At 45.4% G+C, this 20,546-nt stretch overlaps 1 protein-coding gene across 1 annotated transcript in view; it reads left to right on the top strand.

Moving 5' to 3' along the window:
- Nucleotides 1–20,297, top strand: part of CEP89 (centrosomal protein 89) — a 95,330-nt gene extending 75,033 nt beyond the window's left edge. Inside the window, exons 17-19 of the mRNA XM_025369167.1 lie at nt 11,482–11,571; nt 17,271–17,440; nt 19,918–20,297. Coding sequence (XP_025224952.1) covers nt 11,482–11,571; nt 17,271–17,440; nt 19,918–20,134 — 477 coding nt within the window. The 3' untranslated portion in view covers nt 20,135–20,297. The remainder of the gene's footprint in view (nt 1–11,481; nt 11,572–17,270; nt 17,441–19,917) is intronic.
- The last annotated feature ends 249 nt before the right edge of the window (nt 20,298–20,546 follow it).

Raw genomic sequence — 20,546 nt, forward strand, 5'->3', positions numbered from 1 at the left:
ATTTCATTGTGTAAATAGAGCATATTTTCTTTACTTAATTCCTTGCCTGTGAATAAATACCCAGTAGTTGGATTGCTCGATCGTTTGGTAATTGTTTTTAGTTTTTTGAGGAGCCTCCATACTGTTTTCCATAATGGCTGTACTAATTTACATTCCCACCAACAGTGTATGAGGATCACTTGAGTCCAGGAGTTTGAGACCAGCGTGGGCAAGATAGGGAGAACCTGTCTCTACAAATAACGAAAAACTTAGCCAGGCATAGTAGTGCATACCTGTAGTTTCAGCTACTCAGTAGGCTGAGGAAGGAGCCTAGGAGGTCGATCATGCCACTGTACTCCAGCCTGGGTGATAGAACAAGACCCTGTCTCAATTTTAAAAAAGAAAAGAAAAAAAATTTCAGGACCCTCTAAATGTATTACGCAAAGGGGGAAGTTAAGCCCTGGAGACTGAGCGATGTAGCTTGTTTGCTATTCTGCTTCTTATAGATGAGTTCTCTTTCTCATTGCTGTTGTTTTGTAAATGACTAGGAGAGACCAGAGACCAGACCTTCTCCTCCTTCCAGTCACTCATCTATAAAGATGAACAGCTTCCTTTATTGTTCTGTACCTAAGACTAGATGGCACCCATGACCCCATGACTGTTACATCTTCAATGTGGAATGTTAAATATACCTTTCCTGAAAGAAAAAGACTGCTTCAACTAATTAGATTGTTGTAACTATGCATTCAGTCTTACATAGAAAGACACTGAAATTCTGTTAGGCTTTCCTACATGTGGTCCTATTAGCGATCCCAAACTTGTACACTTCAGAACACAGACTTGTGTTCTTTGGAATCTACTTCCTGGGTGGCCTGTCGTCAAACTTTGTGCTTGAATAAACTCTCTTTAAACTAGATTCTAACCCTTTTGATTATTTTAGGTTGACATCAGCATCTGTTATTTTTTGTCTTTTTAATAATAGCCATTCTAACTAGAGTAAGATGATATTGTGGTTTTGATTTACATTTCTCTGATGATTTGTGATGTTGAGCATTTTTTTCATATGCCTGTTGCCCATTTGTATGTCTTCTTTTGAGGAATGTCTATTTAGATCCTTTGCCACTTTTTAATGGAATTTGTTTGTTTGCTATTAAGAGTTGTGTTTCTTAAAAAAATGAGAGAGAGAGAGAGAAAATTGAGTTCCTTGTATATCCTGGGTATTAGTCTCTCGCTGAATGAATATTTTGCAAGTATTTTCTCTTATTCAACAGGTTGTCTCTTCATTCTATTGATTGTTTCCTTTGCTGTGCAGAAGCTTTTTAGTTTAATATAGTTCCATTTGTCTGTTTTTGTTTTTGTTGCCTGTGCTTTTGGGGTCTTAGCCATAAAATTTTTGCCTAAAGTCCTGGAGTGCTTCCTCTATGTTTTCTTCTAGTCGTTGTATAGTTTCAGGTTTTACATTTAAGTCTTTAATCCATTGTGAGTGGATTTTTTGCATATGATGAGAAATAGAGATCTAGTTTCCTTTTTCTGTATATGGATGTCCAATTTTCCCAGCACCATGTATTGAAGAGGGTGTCCTTTCCCCAGTGTATGTTCTTGGTGCCTTTGTTGAAAAGCCGTTGGCAGTAAATATGTGGGTTTGTTTCTGGGTTCTCTATTCTGTTCCACTGGCCAATGTGTCTGATTTTGTACTGATACTGTGCTGTTTTGGTTACTATAGACTTGTAATATATTTTGAAGTCAGGTAGTGTAATACCTCCAGCTTTGTTCTTTTTGCTCCGAACTGGTTTGCCTTTTCAGGCTCCTTTTTGGTTCCATATGTGATAATGTAGGATTGTTCATTCTATTTCTGTGAAAATTGTCCCTGATGTTTTGATAAGGATTGCACTGAATCTGCTGATTGTTCTGGGGAGTCTGGTCATTTTAATGATGTTAGTTCTCTGAATCCATGATCATGGGATGTTTTTCCATTAGTTTGAGTCAGCTTCATTGTCTTTCATCAGCGTTTGTAGTTTTCCTTGTAGAAATCTTTAACTGTCTTGGTTAAATGTATTTCTAGGTATTTTTTTTTTTTTTTTGTAGCTATTATAAATGGGATTGCTTTCTTGGTTTCTTTTTCAGGGAGTTCATTATTGGTGTATAGAAACACTACTGACCTTTATACGTTGATTTTGTGTTCTGCAACTTTACTGAACTTTTTTTTTTATCAGATCTAAGAGTCGTTTGGTGAAGTCTTTAGTTTTTTCTAAATATGAGATCGTGTCATTGGCAAAGAGAAACAATTTGACTTCCTCTTTTCTAATTTGGATGACTTGTATTTCTTTCTCTTGCCTGACTGCTCTCGCTAGGACTCCAGTACTGTGCTGAGAAAGAGTGGTAAAAGTAGGCATCCTTAACTAGTCTCAGTTTTGAGAGGAAAGGCTTTTAGCTTTTCCCTACTTGGTATGATGTTAGCTGTGGGTTTGTCATATATGGCCTTTCATATGTTAGGTATGTTCCTTCTATGTCTAGTTTATTAAGTGTCTTTATCATGAAGGGATGTCGAATTTTTATCCAATTTTTTTCTGTGTCTGTTGGTGTGCTCATATGGTTTTTATCCTTCATTCTGCTGATGTGATCTATCATGTTTATTGATTTGTGTATGTTGAACTGTCTTTGCATCTCTTGATCCCACTTGATCATGGCATACTATTTTTTTGATGTGCTGTTTAATTTGGTTCGCTAATATTTTGTTGAGGATTTTGCATCTGTGTTCATTAGGATATTGGCCTGTAATTTTCTTTTTTTATTGTGGCCTTGTCTGGTTTTGGTATCAGGGTATTACTGGCCTCAAAGAATTAGATAGAATTCCTTCCTCTTCAATTTTTTTGGAATAGTTTGAGGAGAATTTGTATTAGTTCTTCTTTGTAAGGTTTGTAGAATTTGGCAGAAAAACTATCTGGTCCTGGACTTTCTTTGTTGGGAAACTTTTTTTTTTTTTTTTGAGACGGAGTCTCGCTCTGTCGCCCAGGCTAGAGTGCAGTGGCCGGATCTCAGCTCACTGCAAGCTCCGCCTCCCGGGTTTACGCCATTCTCCTGCCTCAGCCTCCCAAGTAGCTGGGATTACAGGCACCCACCACCTCGCCCGGCTAGTTTTTTGTATTTTTTAGTAGAGACGGGGTTTCACCGGGTTAGCCAGGATGGTCTCGATCTCCTGACCTTGTGATCCGCCCGTCTCGGCCTCCCAAAGTGCTGGGATTACAGGCTTGAGCCACCGCGCCCGGCCAAGGGAAACTTTTTATTAATGATTCAATCTCATTATTTGTTATTGGTCTGTTCAAGTTTTCTTTTTCTTCCTAATTCAATCTTGATAGTGTTGTCAATGGGCCAGTTCAGGTTCTTGACTTCACTGCACAAAAGAATTTGAGAGCTAGTCCAAAGTAAGAGCGGGTGAAGAAGTCTATTGCAAAGCAAAAGTCACTCTGAGGGACAGCGGAAGAGACAGACCCTAACATTTTAAGGGAATGCCCTTTACAGGAGCTGTGCATGCATATTCATAAAGTATTGATGAGGTCAAGTGTGCAAAGGTGGACCTATGGTTGGTGCATGCACTCAGCATCTACATGCTCTAACGTGTATCATATGTATAATTAGCATTAAAACCTCCACCTAGGGTGTGTTTTTTACATTAAAATGAGGAAAAGGTCGCTGTAAGCTAAATTAAGCTAAATCTTGTGCCTAGCTGTGCATGCAGGACCCTGGAGAAGTCTTTAGCCCTGCCCAAGCAGGAATTGGTAGTTAATAGCTTCTTGGGCTTTTGGTGTTGATTGGCTGGAGATTGGGGAAGCTACATTATGATTAAGGGATTTTTGTTCTTTTTCCTAGGCCATATTGGGTATCAGGAACGTGTAACCACCTGGTAGTTGGCTGGGATCCTGTGGGACTACTTATCTTGCAAAAGAGTTAGGTGCTGACATACAAGAGTGCACATGAAAGGAGCCCACTGCGAAAGGAGCACGCGGGGCTTCACTAAAGAGGACAAGTCAGTATGGTCTCATAACTTTACTGATCCTGCCTCTGTAGGTTGTATGTTATCCAGCAGTATATCCATTTTCTCTAGGTTTTCAGTTTATTAGCAGTGGCTTTTCACTGTGTTGCCCAGGCTGACCTTGGACGTCTGGATTCAAGCAATCCTCCTCCCTCAGCCTCCTGCGTCACTGGGACTGTAAGAACATTTCACCCTGCCTCACTTAGTTCTGCTCTGATCTTTATTTTTTCTTTCTTTCTACTCATTTTGGGTTCTATTTGTTCTTGTTTATCTAGTTCCTTGAGGTACATCATTAGGTTATTTGAAATATTTCCACTTTTGTGATGCAGGCATTTATTGCTATAAACTTCACTCTTAGCATTGCTTTTGCTGTATCCCATAGGCTTTGGTATGTTGTGTTTGGTATGTTGTGTTTCAGTTTTCATTTGTTTCAAGAAATTTTTGATAGCTTTCTTAATTTCTTCATTGACCCAATCATTGTTAAGGAACATGTTGTTTAATTTTCATATGTTTGTACAGTTTCCAAAGTTCCTCTTGTTATTGCTTTCTAGTTTTAGTCCACTATGGTCTGAGAAGATACTTGATATGACGTCAGTATTTTTAAATTTGTTGAGCTTTGTGGCCTAACACACATTGTGTACTAGAGAATGTTGTATATGCTGATGAGAAGAATGTGTATTCTGCAGTTATTGGATGAAATAAATGTTTTGTAAATGTCTATTAGGTCATTTCGTCTAAAGTGCAGTTAAATTCAGTGTTTCTTTGTTAGTTTTCTGTCTCGGTGACCTGATTGCTGAGAGTAGGGTGGTGAAGTCCCCAACTATTATTGTATTGTAGTCTATCTCCCCTTTTAGATCTAATAATATTTGTTTTATATACCTGGATGCTGTGGTGTTGGGTGCATACATGTTTAGAATGTGTCCTCTTATTGAATTTATCCCTTTATTATTATAATATGACTTTCTTTTCACAGTTTTTGACTTAAAGTTTGTTTTATTTGATGCAAGTATAGCTACTCCTGCTTGTTTTTGGTTTCCTTTTGCATGGAATATATTTTTCATCCCTTTACTTTTAGTCTGTATGGATCTTTACAAGTGAAACGTGTTTCTTGTAGGCAGCACATAGTTGGATCATGTTTTAAAAAATTTTTTTTCTAATATCCATTCAGCCAGTCTGTATCTTTTAAGTGGAAAATTTAATTAATTTACATTTCAAGGTTACTATCGATATGCAAGGACTTATTCCTGTTATTTTATTGATTGTTTTCTGGTTGTTTTGTGTATCATTTGTTCCTTTTATTTATCTCATTCTATAGTGGTAACATTTGCGTTCTTTTCTCTTCCTTGTTCGTGTGTGCTTGCTCTACCAGTTAGTTTTATCATTTCATGTGTTTTCATGATAGTAAGTATTGTCCTTTCAATTCCCGCTGTAGGACTCCCTTAAGCATTTCATGAAGGATGGGTCTAGTGGTGACAAATTCTCTCAGTGTTTGCTTATCTGTAAGTCTTTATTCCTTCTTCATTTATGAAGGATAACTTTACTTGGTATAGTATTCTTGGCTGGCTGACAGGTTTTTTTTTTTTTTTTTTTTCTTTTCTTTCATTCCTTTGACTATATCATCCCATTCTCTCCTGGCCTGTAAAGTTTCTTCTGAGAAATACACCATTAGCTGGGCACAGTGACTCACGCCTATAATCCCAGCACTTTGGGAGGCTGACACGGGCAGATCACCTGAGGTCAGGAGTTCAAGACCAGCATGGCCAACATGGCAAAACCCTGTCTCCACTAAAAATGCAAAAATTAGCTGGGCATGGTGGTGCATGCCTGTAATCCCAGCTACTTGAGGGGCTGAGGCCAGAGAATTGCTTGAACCTAGGAGGCGGAGGCTACAGTGAGCTGAGATTATGCCACTGCACTCCAGCCTGGGTGACAGAGCAAGACTCCATCTCAAAAAAAAAAAAAAAAAAAAGAAAAGAAAAGAAAAAACAAAAGACACATGCCATTAGTCTTATGACAGTTCCTCATATGTAACTAGACTTTATACACACACACACACACACACACACACACACACACATATATATATTTAGAATTCTGTGTTTGGCTTTTGATGGTTTGACTGTAATATCATGGGGAGAAGACCTTTTTGGGAATATGAGCTTCGTGTGTCTGGATTTCTAAATCTCTTGCTAGACTTGGAAAGTTTTCAACTGTTACTTTGTTGAATAGGTATTTTTATGCCATTAAACTCCTTTTCACCCCTTGGAACATCAGAAGGCAGGCTTCATTTTTTGTTTAAATTCTTCTCTCTGTCCTTTGCTCCTTCTCTTTGTCTCTCTCTCTCTCTCTCTCTCTGTCTCTGTCTCTCTCCTCCTCTCTTTCATTTCACTGAGTATTTCAAAAGCAGAAGAAATTCTTTCTCTTGCTTGATCTAGTCTATTGTTGAAGCTCTCAATTGTATTGTTTATTTTATTCATTGAATTCTTCAGTTCCAGGATTTCTGTTTAGTTCTTTTTTATATCTATCTTTGGTGAAATCCTCATTTATATCCTAAATTGTTTTTCTGGTTTCTTTATAGTGTTTATTTGTGTTCTGTTGTATTTCAGTGAGCTTCTTTAATATCATTATTTTTAATTCTCCTTCAGGCATTTCATAAGTTTTTTGTTGTTGTTGGAATCTGTTGTTGGAGAATTATTATATTCCTTTGGAGGTTTCATATTGCCTTGCTGTTTCATGTTTCTTACGTCCTTTCATTGATTTCTGCAAATCAAGTGTAACAGTCACTTCTTCTGATTTTTTGTATTGGCTTTCATAGGGGAAGCCTTTTCCTATAGATGTGTCTATGGTGTTGGTTGGCTAAGCCATATTAGCTTTGATTCTGGATGTGTGCATACATGTCCTCATATGATTACCTCAGCTGGAAACAGTGTCAGTGCTGTCTGTGATGTCCTCAGTGGCTTAGTCTGCAGTTGTTAGTAGAGGCTGTGGTGAGGTTTTGCTGGGGATGGGACTCCAATTGGACCAGTCCTCTTGGGGGGTGAGCCAAGCACACCTGTCATGAGCCTGTGGGTAGTACATACAGGCACCAATGTTAGCAGGTCCAGGCACGTCGATTCTTGGGCCTCCAAGTGGCTTGCTTGGGTGCCTTAGTGGCAGCTATATGCCCAGTGGGTGGGCAATTCCTTGGGCCCCTGAGCAGGATGTATAGTGTGAGTGATGGTATTTGTGGATGTATAGTGGATGGTATTTGTGGATGCAGGATGTATAGTGTGAGTGGGGTCACACAGACTCCAGGGAGCACCCTGCACCAGTCTTAGGGCCTGCAGGGGTTGAGGGGCTTCCCTGGGGCTGGGATCACAGGAGTGTGCAGTGAGAATGTGGACCCCTGGGGATCTTTCACCCTTTCCCCGCACGGGGAAGCCTCTCCAGGCTCCCGACCAAGACCCATCCCGTCTGGGCTGTCATCTCCCTCTCCTTCAGTGCACAGTACTACCTTGGGCTTCCAGGTGGCACTCACTATTGTTAGTAGTGGCTGCAGTGAGCTAAGCAGGCCCCCAGGTAGCACGTGCAGGTGGATACCAGGGATGGTGGTGGTGGTGGTGGGTGGACCCGTCCTCAGGCCCCCAGGAGGAAGGCTCAGATGCCAGAGGTGGTCAATGGAGCAGGGCAATCCCCAGACCTCTGGACAGTGTGTTTGGGTACCAGCAGCAGTTTTTCAGGGCCTGTTTCTGGGCCCCTGGTTATGTGCATGTGCACCCGGGATGACTGACAATCTGAAGACATCCCCAGACCCCCAGATGGCATGCTTGGGCACTATGGGAGCAGTGCCAGGCAAGGTGGGCCTGTTCTCAGTTTCCTCAATGGTGTCCATAGGCATAGGCTGTGGTGGGTGAGGTGGGACAAGCCCTAGGCCTCCGGAAGGCATTCTGGGGTCATTATTAGGCCCTCTGCCAGTGTGTGTGTGTGTGTGTGTGTGTGTGTGTGTGTGTACGCCTGGGGCAACCAACATGGTGGGACAGTCCCCGCACGCTGTGGTGAAGAGGATGGGGTGATCCCCAGGCCCCAGGTGCTGTGCTTGGGTTGCTTTGGCAACGGAGGCATTGGGCAGGGGAAGCCTGTCCTCAGGGCACATGCACATGCGCAGGGCTCTGTGGCTGGAGTGGGTGGGGTTGCTGTTAGTGACAGGGGCCCCAGGCAGGCAGGTTTCAGGATCGGGGAGCACTTGCTTCAGCTCCCTTGCTCCCATGGGCACCCTCTTCAGTGCACTGCATCACACTCTCCTGGGTATGCAGGACACTGTAGGGTAGAGTGCTGGGGACCTGCTGCCTCCCTGGGTCCACCTGGCACCTTGCCGCTGCAGCTCTCCGGGTACATGTGGGGAGATGTCCGTGGGGCCCCAGGGATGTGGAGATGCCGGGGCTGCTGGGTCCCGGGACAGGATGCAGTCTGGTGGGGGCCGGACTCTCAAAGTGATGCCACTGTGCTGCAGCTGCCCGGAGCCTGGGTCAGCGTGGGACCCAGCGTGAGCCCCCTCTCTGGAGCAGTGGGGTCACACAGACTCCAGGGGGCACCCTGCACCAGTCTCAGGGCCTGCAGGGGTTGAGGGGCTCCCCTGGGGCTGGGATCACAGGAGTGTGCAGTGAGAATGTGGACCCCTGGGGATCTTTCACCCTTTCCCCGCACGGGGAAGCCTCTCCAGGCTCCTGACCAAGACCCATCCCATCTGGGCTGTCATCTCCCTCTGCTTCAGTGCGCAGGTGCTGCCCAGCCCTCCCCTGTCGAGTTCCCGTGGTCTCTGTTAGATGTCCTCTGTGTGATGACTGACTCCTGTTTTGGTTCTCCTGTGTGGAGGAGTCCGATATCCTGTGCCTCCAGCCAGCCACCCTGAGCTTCCCTCCTGAAAACAGGTTTGTTTTTTTTTTGAAATGGAGTCTCGCTCTGTCACCCAGGCTGGAGTGCAGTGGCACGATCTTGGCTCACTGCAACCTCCACCTCCTGGGTTCAAGCGATTCTCCTGCCTCAGCCTTTTGAGTAGCTGGGACTATAGGCATGTGCCACCACGCCCAGCTAATTTTTTGTATTTTAAGTAGAGACGGGATTTCACCGTGTTAGCCAGGATGGTCGTTCTCCTGACCTTGTGCGCCTCAGCCTCCCAAAGTTCTGGGATTACAGGCGTGAGCTACCGCGCCCAGCTGAAAACAGTTTTTTAAATTACAGTAATTGCTGATAAGCGTGTGGTCAGTCTGGCCATATTTTACTGGTGACTTCTGAGTCCTTTCCAGAGCCTTCCAGAAAGCAGTTTGACTTTGACGCAGCATTGATGGAGCCTTGAAGGCACTCAAGGTGTCTGGCCCAGCGCTGCCCCTCTGAAAGGCAGCTGAACCCTGATACTCTCTGAGTGCCCATTTTCCCTTCTGCTGTGTGTGCTGGCCTTCCTCACCGGGACATGGAGAGGGCAAGAGAAAACGTGCTGAAAAATCTAAAGGGCTGAACAAACCCTTTCACCTCCAGATTTCCTGGGAACCTGCTCGCCACATGTCTTGAGGCCACTGTAAATGCGAAGCCATCTTGTTTGCAGGGCAGGACATGCAGGGAATCCCGGTCCCTGGGGTGCAGGCCCCATGCCTCTCACATGGGCCAAGGAGTATCACAGGCTTCCGTGATGAAGTCAGGATCCTCCCAGACCCTCAGACACTCCCCTTTCGGCCCACAATATTTGTGGGCTCAGGATGGAAATACAAATGGAGGCCACTTCCTGTCTCCAGATACTTAGAAGTTACTCGTTGAGCCAACAGACTGTTAGTAAATTGTGTTCCCTTCTCCTGCCTTGACCTTTATCATGGCCTGGCTGTCAAGTTTAGAGTCCTCAGGCCCCGCAGAGTCAAACTGGAAATGTAGGGCGTGGGAGAGCTGCTTTCTTCCATCCTGGCTTCACCTGTCACCACGGACTTTTCTGTCCAAGCAGACACCCGCTGTCCATGCAGGGAGATGCATGGTAGCTGCCAGGACATCTGGGCAGGGCGCTTGGTCTTGTATAGCCATGTCTGAGGCGGACACATCCCTACGGCTTTGCAGGCCCCTTGACCCTGGGAGTGCCTACGCCAGCCCCTCTAGCCAGGTCCAGAGGTGTTACTGGCTGCTCTGCCAGTCTCTGCCCTGTTCTAGGACTGAGCCCCCATGTACTCCTGCCCAACCCCGTCCTGGTCTCCAGGACCTCGTGAGAGCCTGAACCCCACCCTGTACATACACTGGCAGTGGGAGGACTCCACTCTGCCTTGGGAAGTTTCTGCTGATGTCCTCTGGCTACAAATCACTTTCAGTTTCCCCAAATTAGCTGGGCATGGTGGCGTGTGCCTGTAGTCCCAGCTACTCGGGAGGTTGAGTTGAGGCAGGAGAATCTCTTGAGCCCAGGAGGCAGAGGTTGCAGTGAGCTGAGATCGCACCACTGCACTCCAGGCTGGGCGACAGATTGAGACTTTGTCTCAAAAAACAAAAACAAAAACAAAAGCAAAAAAAAAAGATCACTTTCAGTTTCCCCAAGTATGACTGCACCATCTTGCATTCATCACATTTTTGTGGGAGACACGATAGTCTTAGATACTGAGATTTTTTTTTTTTTTTTTTTTTTGAGACAGAGTCTTGCTATGTTGCCCAGGCTGGAGTGCGGTGACGCGATCTCAGCTCACTGCAACCTCCGCCTCCTGGGTTCAAGCCATTCTCGTGCTTCAGCCTCTCACGCAGCTGAGACTACAGGCGCCCGCCACCAAGCCTGGCCCGAGATCTTTTAAAATCCTGCTTCTAGGGTGGATTTTCCATGTGACCTGGAGCAATTACTCTGTGACCTAGCTTTCCTTCTGGAAAAGCAAACTTGTCACCACTAGCCTACCTTGGAAAGAATGCTCAGCATTACTTATTTTACTTTAGCATCTGAAATAGTTAATTTATAGAATCTAGCAGGTCATGTCCAACCTGGATATTAGTTTAAATCATTTGACTTCAAATGATGTCATCCCTCCTGGATGTATTGCTTTTCCTGTATGGCTTGGAGAAACGGCCTTGTGCATTCATATTACATTATCCTTAATTTTGGAATTGTTCTAATGAGTCAAGTTTTGAGTTGATTGGCATCTTGGCACTTATTCTTTGGATGCGACTGAAGGAAAGATAGATTCCATAAGAGTAGAGATGCTTCTGCAAACCTTTGCAGCCCCTCCCACTCCCCTGGCCTGTGGGGCTGGAATTCTTCTCTTTATGCCCAGCCGGGCACCCCACATGCCCTGTTCCTGCCCATCCTCATCTGTTGGCCTGAGGCCCCGGCCCTCCCAAAGTGGGCGGGGAAAGGGTTGAGGCAGGACAGGTGGCAGAATGAAGATTACTTGTGAGCAGTAGCAGTAACACTCTTTGCAAGATAATTATTTGTTATTTCAATGTTCCTGTAAAACTGAGAGCCCATTTATCACCCTTCTCCTTAGGCAAAATGTTTAGAAAGTGAGAAGGATGGCGTGCTCAACAAAGTCATCAAAAGCCACATTCGCCTGGGAAAGCTGGAGGAAAAAGTCAAGGTACGTGGTTATTTGGCCTCGGAGATTTCATTTTCAGATGGGAATGCAGGTTCACTGCTGTGGATTTTTGTGTTTAAGAAAATGACACCTTTTGCATGTGCGTCAGTAACAGTCCACAGAGTAAAAGTATTGCAAAGTTTTGCTGACAGAATGGCACCTCTCACCTCATTCAATAAACTTTGGTTCATTCACACAATAAAATACTGCACAGCTGTTTAAGAATAAAGGATATGAAACAAGGCCCGGTGGCTAATGCTGTAATCTCAGTGACTCAGGAGGCCTAGCCAGGAGGATCACTTGAGGTCAGGAGTTTGAGACTAGTCTGGGTAACATAGCAAGACCCCAATCTCTATAAAAAATTTTAAAAGTTAGCTAGACATGGTGGTGCTTGCCTGTAGTCTCAGCTTCTCGGGAGGCTGACGGCGGTGGGGGAGGGGTGATCCATTGAGCCCAGAAGTTCAAGGCTGCAGTGAGCCGAGGTCACACCACTATACTCCAGCCTGGCTGACAGAGTGAGACCCTGTCTCAAAAACAAACAAACAAACAAACAAAAACACCAATAAAAGGAGAGACAGGATCTCACTCTGTCATCCAGACTGGAGTGCAGTGAGTGACATGACGATGGCTCACTGCAGCCTTGAACTCCTGGGCTCAATGGATTCTCCTGCCTCAGCCTCCCAAGTTGCTGGGGCTACAGGCAAGCACCATGGTGTCTCGCTATTTTTTTTTTTTTTTTTGTATTTTTGTTTGTTTGTTTGTTTAGAGATGAGGTCTTGCTATGTTGCCCAGGGTGGTCTTGAACTTCTGAGCTCAAGTGATCTGCCTGACTCCGCCTCCCAAAGTGCTGGGATTACAGACATGAGCCACCTCACCTAGCAGGGACCCTGTCTCTTTAAGGGGAAAAAATAAAGGCTGAAAGGGAAGGGGATATGCCATGCTGTTGATGAAGGGACTCAGCATAGAAGTATTGAGTACTTTAAAACCCCGTCGTGGGGTTTTTTCTTTTTCTTTCTTTTTTTCTAATTTTCCTGCTTTTTACTTGCAAAAGAGAAGGAGTGATCCTCGGAGTAGTTGGCCTTGCTTGGGGAATCCGTAGCGTTACCATTTATCTGAACAGGAATAGTAAAACCGGCTCACCCGGAGGAGACACCTGTGAGCAGGCCCCAAGGTAGACAGGCCAGGAACTTGAGGGGAGTGAAGAGAAAAGGCTTGAGAAATCCAGAGGTGACATCTCAGGAAATCCCTGCAAAATATCACTCTTCAAAGGCAGACATCACCTTGGAAGTCCGGGGCTATGACGAGATCTGGGAATGGAGGGATGCAGGCAGAAGCCCCTCCAAACCAGGCTGAATTCAGTGAGTGGGAGATAGGGCTGCAAGGTGGAGGGTGGGGGGAACATGGGAAGCCTAGAAGGACACCCTGGCCCAACTGTCACTCCCACCCTCCCAGGAACCTCCTCTCATCCCAGAGGAATTCAGAGTCCTCCATATAAAAACAGTTTAAGGAAAAGGAAGAAAAATAGAAGCATAACTTCCTATTGACGAAAACTGCCGAAAACTTATCAGGAAGAGTGTTGCCGCAAAGATCAAAATGATACTCCAAAGTGAACTGCTAGGTAGCTGGCTAGAGAGCTGGACACAGCTGGAGAGACAGGACTTCAGGAGGCAGTCAGAGCCAGGAAGAAATGTCACAGAGCAGAGACACAGGACCTCAGGAAGAGGCAGCCAGGCCCAGGAGGGCGTGGGATGGAACTGACATGACCCAGGGAAGAAATAGAAGGGAAAGAGAAGCCGTTTAAGAAATGTAGACTGAATTCTGTGGAGACAGACGCCGTAACAGAGCAATAAGGGATATGCAGCTAGAAACGAGAAAGACAGACAGGAAAGCGGAAATGGAGATGTGCAAAGGATTCGGTGGAAAGTGATGGAGATCTAAGAGATCTACTTCTAGAGCCTCCAAAGAAGAAACCAAAACAGTGGCTTATTCTGCTCTAAACTGTAACTCATAAAAACCTTTCTGAAATAAAAGAAGACTTGAATCTATGTCCTGAAAGGGCACATTATGTACCTAGGGAAAACTGACAGAATGGAACCAGAAAATTGACACCAAGACATACGACTTTAAGATGAAATGGCCAGGCGCAGTGGCTCATGCCTGTAATCCAAGCCCTTTGGGAGGCCAAGGCAGGCAGATCCCTTGAGCCCAGGAGTTTGAGACCAGCCTGGGCAACATAGGGAGACCCCAGTCTCTACCAAAAACACGGCAATTAGCCAGGCTTGGTGGTACATGCCTGTAGTCCCAGCTACTCGGGAGGCTGAGCTGGGAGGATTGATTGAGCCCAGGAGTTTGAGGCTGCAGTGAGCTATGTTCGTGCCTCTGCACTCTAGCCTGGGCAACAGAGCAAGACCATGTCTCAACAATGAGTCCTGCCAGCCAAGAAGTAATTGGGGAAACTTCAGCAAAATTACCTTGTAGTGAGCGAAGAATATATTTAACTGTGAAATAAGACTTACAGCAGGGATAAGGCTGATAGAATTGTATGTAAATGTTTTCTGACAATGTAGTAATAATACAACCAAGGAAACAATGATGGGCTAAGGGCGAAGGAAGGTAGAAAGTAGATTACACTTGCTGATTTCTTCATAGGTAATAAGAGTCAAGGGACATCATTAAAGCTGAAAAACCAGGTGGTAAGAGCTAGCAGGTGAACAGGAGGGGAAAAGTGAAGAAAATGTTGTTATGAGCTAATGTATTGTTACTTTTGTTAGGGAACCAATGGATATGATCTAAAAAGAGGGGACTAAGAACATATCATATAAAGGTGTAAGAATAAAGCCAATGCACTTTGGGAGGCCGAGGCGGGCAGATCACGAGATCAGGAGATCAAGACCATCCTGGCTAACACGGTGAAACCCCGTCTCTACTAAAAGTACAAAAAACTAGCCGGGCGAGGTGGTGGGCACCTGTAGTCCCAGCTACTCGGGAGGCTGAGGCAGGAGAATGGCGTGAACCCGGGAGGCGGAGCTTGCAGTGAGCTGAGATTGGGCCACTGTACTCCAGCCTGGGGGACAGAGCGAGACTCTGTCTCCAAAAAAAAAAAAAAAAAAAAAAAAGAATAAAGCCAACCACAAGAATCAAGCTTTATTCCTAAATAGTGGAATTAGAGTTGGACAGAGTGGCGCATGCCTGTAATCCCAGCTCCTGAGGAGGCTGAAGTAGGAGGATTGCTTGAGACCAGGAGTTCAAGATCAGCCTACGCAACATAGAGACCCCCATCTCTAAAAAAATGTTTAAAATTAGCTGGGCTTGATGGCCAGCGCCTGACCCCCAACTCTGCGGGAGGATCTTGAGCTCAGGAGTTTAAGGCTGTAGTGAGCTATGATCGTACTACTGTACTCCAGCCTGAGGGACAGAGCATAGAGCAAGACCCTGTTTCTAAAAAAAAATTTTTTTAATGGTAGAATTATAACAGCAAAAAAGCAAAGAAAAAGACTATTAGTTTAAAATCTTTTAAAAATATGTAGATAAAACAACCAAACATAAAATAACAAAATTGAGACCAAACAAATCTGTCCTATAGGTAAATGTAAATTAGCTTAATTCACCCATTAGGGAAAACAACATTTTTTTGGATTGGCTCATAAAGCAAAATGCTATTCCACACTAGACCCAAGAGACAGCCTAAAACAAAGTGTTCGTGAAGGATTTAAATTGAAAGGATGGGTAGAGATAACCCAGATTTCTGCAAACACAAAGAAAGCAATGGTCGAAATCTTGACATATGCCAAGATAGAATTCAGACCAAAAGCACTAAATGACACCAAAAAAAAAAAAAAAAAAAAAAAAAAAAAAGCGAGATTTTTATAGTACTAAAAGACTACAGTTAGTAATACGTAGTCTGAGCTGGGTGTGTGGGTCCCTGCACAGGAGGCTGAGCGGGAGGATCATTTGAATTGAGTCTAGGAGTTTGAGGCTGTAGTGCACCATGATCAGGTCTGTTAATAGCCACTGCACTCCAGCCTGGGCAACATAGTGAGACCCTGTCTACATCATCATCATCATCATCATCTATAGTAATTGTGAATATCTATGCACTAAATAACACAGCAGCAAACTTATGAATGTAGACTACAGGAAATACAAAGAAAAATGGGAACTTGGTAATAGGAGCTATAATCCACCTCTCTTAATCCAAGACCGATCAAGATGTTAAACAAAATGAGAAAATAGAAGATTTAACAACATAATCAACAGGGTATATTTACATATATATAAAAGACACAAAAATTGATCACTGCTTGACTACAAAGAAAGCCTCAGTAAATCCCTAAAGTAGAAATAATGTAGGCATTTGTTTTTTGTTTGTTTGTTTTGAGACGGAGTCTCACTTTGTCGCCCAGGCTGGAGTGCAGTGGTGCGATCTTGGCTCACCGCAACCTCTGCCTCCCAGGTTCAAGCAATTCTCCTGCCTCAGCCTCCCGAGTGGCTAGAATTACAGATGCGCCACCACGCCCTGCTAATTTTTGTATTTTTAGTAGAGACGGGGTTTCACCATGTTGGCCAGGCTGGTTTCAAACTCCTGACCTCAGGTGATCCGCCCGCCTCAACTTCCCAAAGTGCTGGGATTACAGGCGTGAACCATCTCACCCAGCCAGCATTTGTTGATCAAATATGAAAACCAGAAATTAATAAGCAAAAGCAGAAAACAAAGTTATTTCACTTGGAAATGTAAAAACTGGGCACTAATTCTTGGGTCAGAGAGGATGTATAAACTGAGTGTCAGAGTTTCTTATAAAAAACGAGTCTATGGAACTACCTGTCAGACTCTCTGTGACAAGAATTTTAGAAATGCTCACAGGACAATTCAGAACCTTCAATACTATACAGTAAAAATGAAAGAAGGAAAGTAAATGACAGGCTTTCATCTCAGCTGTCTGTCTGGCGACAGAGACTGAAAGCCCTTGTTGGATTCTTCGATGAGGCTTTCTTGTCAAGGTGAAAGAAAGAGTGCTGACCAGTGGCAGCATTAGTTCTTAGGCTACCAGTTGATGCAGGGATAAAAGCTGTCCTGGAAAAAATACAGTTGTAGATGAATTTGCAAGAACATCCTAGTTTGTTCTGTGATGGTGATTTTTTTTTTTTTTTTTTTTGAGACAGGGTCTCCCTGTGTGGCCCAGGCTAGACAGTGCAGTGGCGCCATCACACTCACTGCAGCCTCCGCCTCCTGGGTTCAAGTTATCCTCCCGCCTCTGCCTCACAAGTAACTGGGACTACAGGCATGTGCCACCACTCCTGGCTAATTTTTGTATTTTTAATAAAGACAGGGTTTCACCATGTTGGCCAGGCTGGTCTCGAACTCCTGACCTCAAGTGATCTGCCTGCCTCAGCCTCTAATAGTGCTGAGATTACAAGCATGAACCACTGTGTCCAAAGGTGATATTTTATGTTTTCATTATTTATAGCATATAAAGAAACAGGATTTATATACATTAAAATTTGGTTTTATTGTACCTGAAATTCTTTTATCACTTTTTATGACTTTTATCATCCAGACTTGCCCTCCCAGATCAAACTTATCTGGGGTTACTAGATTTAAAAGGCCCTGACACACAAGGAGTGGGTAGGGAGCGCAGCCAGGAGGCACTGTCCACCCTGGCCTGGCAGTGGCCCCTCACTCACAGAGTCCTTCTGCCGACCAGGGCTACAAGAAGCAGGCAGCACTGAAGCTGGGGGACATCAGTCACCGTCTGCTGGAGCAGCAGGAGGACTTCGCCGGCAAGACAGCCCAGTACCGGCAGGAGATGCGGCACCTGCACCAGGTGCTGAAGGACAAGCAGGAGGTGCTGGACCAGGCGCTGCAGCAGAACAGGTGGGTGTCCGCCCTGCGCCATGGCCCGCGGGGATGTCTGAATGTTTGATTGAGGGTTCTGCTAAAACCCTCTGGGCCTGTTTCATTTGTTCCGTTGTTTAATTTTGTTTCTACATTTTACTCTTATCTGAATGTCATATTGGTCTTGAGTTTTATTTGCTCCTCGTTTTCTTTATTCTTTTAAAAATTCCGCTTGTTTGAATTGGACTTCCGGAATGAATGCACACCTCTAATTGCCTTTCTCTTTTTTTCTGCTGCCTTCCATCTCGCTGATATTTTTATTTTGTCTCATCTTCTTTTTATTTTATTTTTTGAGACAGCATTTCCCCTGTCGCCCAGGCTGGAGTGCAGTGGCACGATCTCGGCTCACTGCAACCTCCACCTCCTGGATACAAGCGGTTCTCCCACCTCAGCCTCCTGAGTATAGCTGGGATTACAGGCATGAGCCAGTTTTGTTTCATTTTCTTGAGAGATTTTGTTAATTTTTGATTAGGTATTTTATTTCTGTTATTGCTATTATTATTATTACTACTACTACTACTACTACTTACAGACAGGGTCTGACTCTGTTGCCCAGACTGGAGTGCAGTGGTGTGATCATAGCTTACTGCAGCCTCAAACTCCTGGGCTCAAGCCATCCTTCTGCCTTAGTTTCCCAAGTAGCAGGGATTACAAGCATGAGCCACTGTGCCCAACTTTTTAGAACTCTTCATTCACTGCAGTCAGGGCCCGGGGATCCCCACTCACGGCGAACAGTGTAGACTCACACTCCAGACCCATTTGAGAGCGGGCCGGTGGCTCTGGTCCCCAGGAGATGCCTGGCCTTTCAGAACAGGTTTCCTTTGAAGATCTGCAGGTCTCCCACCCAGCCCTCCTTTCTTTGAGGGTCCTTTACATCCTCCACTTACCTACCTTCACAGCGCCTCTAGTAGGAAGAGAAACTTGGACAAGAGTAGGCCCTGAGATTTTCTGTCACTCTTGATCTGCATGATCTGTCAGTCTACAAACATCCAGGGTTTGGCATGGACTTTTGTCCTCAAAGCAACTGATACTTTGTCTGCCTCTTTGGTTTCAGTTTAGGCTTCATTTTTTCTGCCCTTAGAGACTGCCTATTCTTTCTTTCAAGTTCAACTATACATTTAAACATGATTGTTTTAATTTACCAAGTATCTTCAGAAAACCAGTCTGGGGATTTTTTTTTTTTTTTAATTAAAATACAAGGTCTTGCTCTGTTTCCCGGGCTACAGTACTGTGGCACCATCTCAGCTCATTGCAGCCTCAAATTTCTGGGCTCAAGTGATCCTTCTGCCTTAGCCTCCCGAGTAGCTGGGAATACAGGTGCATGCCACCACGTGGGCCCAGCTAATTTTTAAGTTTTTTGTAGAGATGAGGCCTCACATGTTGCCCAGGCTGGGGCTTTTTTAGACATAGTTTAATTAAGTTGTTCTCACCACACAGTGGGCATCAGGGGCCTTGGAAGGAAGGAACGTTCACAAGAAAAGTGACTCTGGCCAAGTGGGCACATCACTGACCTCCCTGAACTTCACTGTCCTGCCCTTTAAACCGTGGTGCGAAGTCCACCTGCGAATCCAGTTTCCAACATTTTCCAGAACCATCTGGCAGTGTCCGGGAAGGAGCTGGCCTCTCCAGCCTGGCCATGCTCCCCAATGGGGCTCGGCACCTTGTGAGGTGTGGCTGGTATCCTGGTCTGTTCCCAGTGGACTGTGGCCCTGTGGGGACGTGGCCACCTTCATCTGTCCTGCCTCCCCAGCACACCACAGGGTGCTGCATGCTGGTTCTGGAAACGCTGCCCTGTGGCTCTTTCCAGCCTCACAAGCCTGGGCCCCTCAGGGCCTCCCCATCCCGGCACATGCGCCAGGCCAGTCTTCTCCATCTTGGCAATGAGTCTATCTCCTCAGGTCCCCTCCTCACCCCCGACTCGCTCTTAGCTCTGGGCTGTATGGAGCGCAAGACCTGTGGAAGGTCGCTGAGTGCTGGCCAGGTCACAGTGGACAAGCAGAGGGGACACGGGAGGGGCTGTGTGGGTGCCTGCGGCCAGGCCATCGTGCTAGAGCATCTGGCTGGCCACGGCCAGCCCTGCAGTTCCTACAGTTCCTTATTTGACATACCCAAGTTCATTACTGAGAGAAAACAGGGATTGCACTGATGCCAAAGTCAAGGGCAGAACGTAGAGGGAAGAGAAATGCCTGTGTAGCCTGAGCTGTCCTGCTGCTCCCTGTTCAGGGCACCGGCCGCTTCGTTCCACACTGAGCCCCAGCCTGTGCTGTCCTGCTGCTCCCCGTTCCCAGGGCACCGGCCGCTTCATTCCACACTGAGCTCTTCCTTCAGAACGCAGGCACCCAGGGCTCTGTCCCCTGCCATTAGCATTCTTCTGTTTTGAGTTCTTCCTACTTTGGGATTTATATGGGCTCTATACTGTTTTTAAAATTGTGCCATTTTAAATGTATTTCCCTCAGAGAAATGGAAGGTGAACTTGAAGTTATTTGGGAATCTACCTTCAGGGAAAACCGAAGAATCCGAGAACTTCTCCAGGACACACTCGCGAGGACAGGCGTGCGGGACACCCCCAGAGCTCTGGTGGCCCCCAGCCTCAATGGCGTCTCTCAGGCAGACCTGCTGGATGGCTGTGATGTCCGCTCCTGTGACCTGAAGACTCCTGCCCCCACATGCTAGAATCTGCGGGAGCCCGTGGTGTAGGCTCCTCTGGCCTGAAGGGCTGCCTCACACAGGCCTTCCCTGGAGGGCAGCCCACGGTGGCAGCCAGAGGTGCGTAAGCCCACTGAGCGCTGCGGGGCAGGGAAGAAATAAATGGTCTCATAGTTTAATCCACTGATAACATTTTGCTTTATTTTTAAATTTTTATTTTTATTTTAATTTTTTTAGAGCTCGGGTCTCACTCTGTTGCCCAGGCTAGAGTACAGTGGTGCAATCATAGCTCATGGCAGCCTCAGACACGTTTGAGATCCTTCTGCTTCAGCCTCCTGAGTAGCTGGGACCTCAGGTGTGCACCGCCAGGCCCAGCTAATTTTCTTCTTTTTTGTTGAGATGAGGTCTTGCTATGTTGCTCAAGCTGGTCTTGAACTCC

This window comes from Theropithecus gelada, chromosome 19 (assembly GCF_003255815.1).
Source record: "Theropithecus gelada isolate Dixy chromosome 19, Tgel_1.0, whole genome shotgun sequence".
NCBI classification, from domain to species: Eukaryota; Metazoa; Chordata; class Mammalia; order Primates; family Cercopithecidae; genus Theropithecus; species Theropithecus gelada.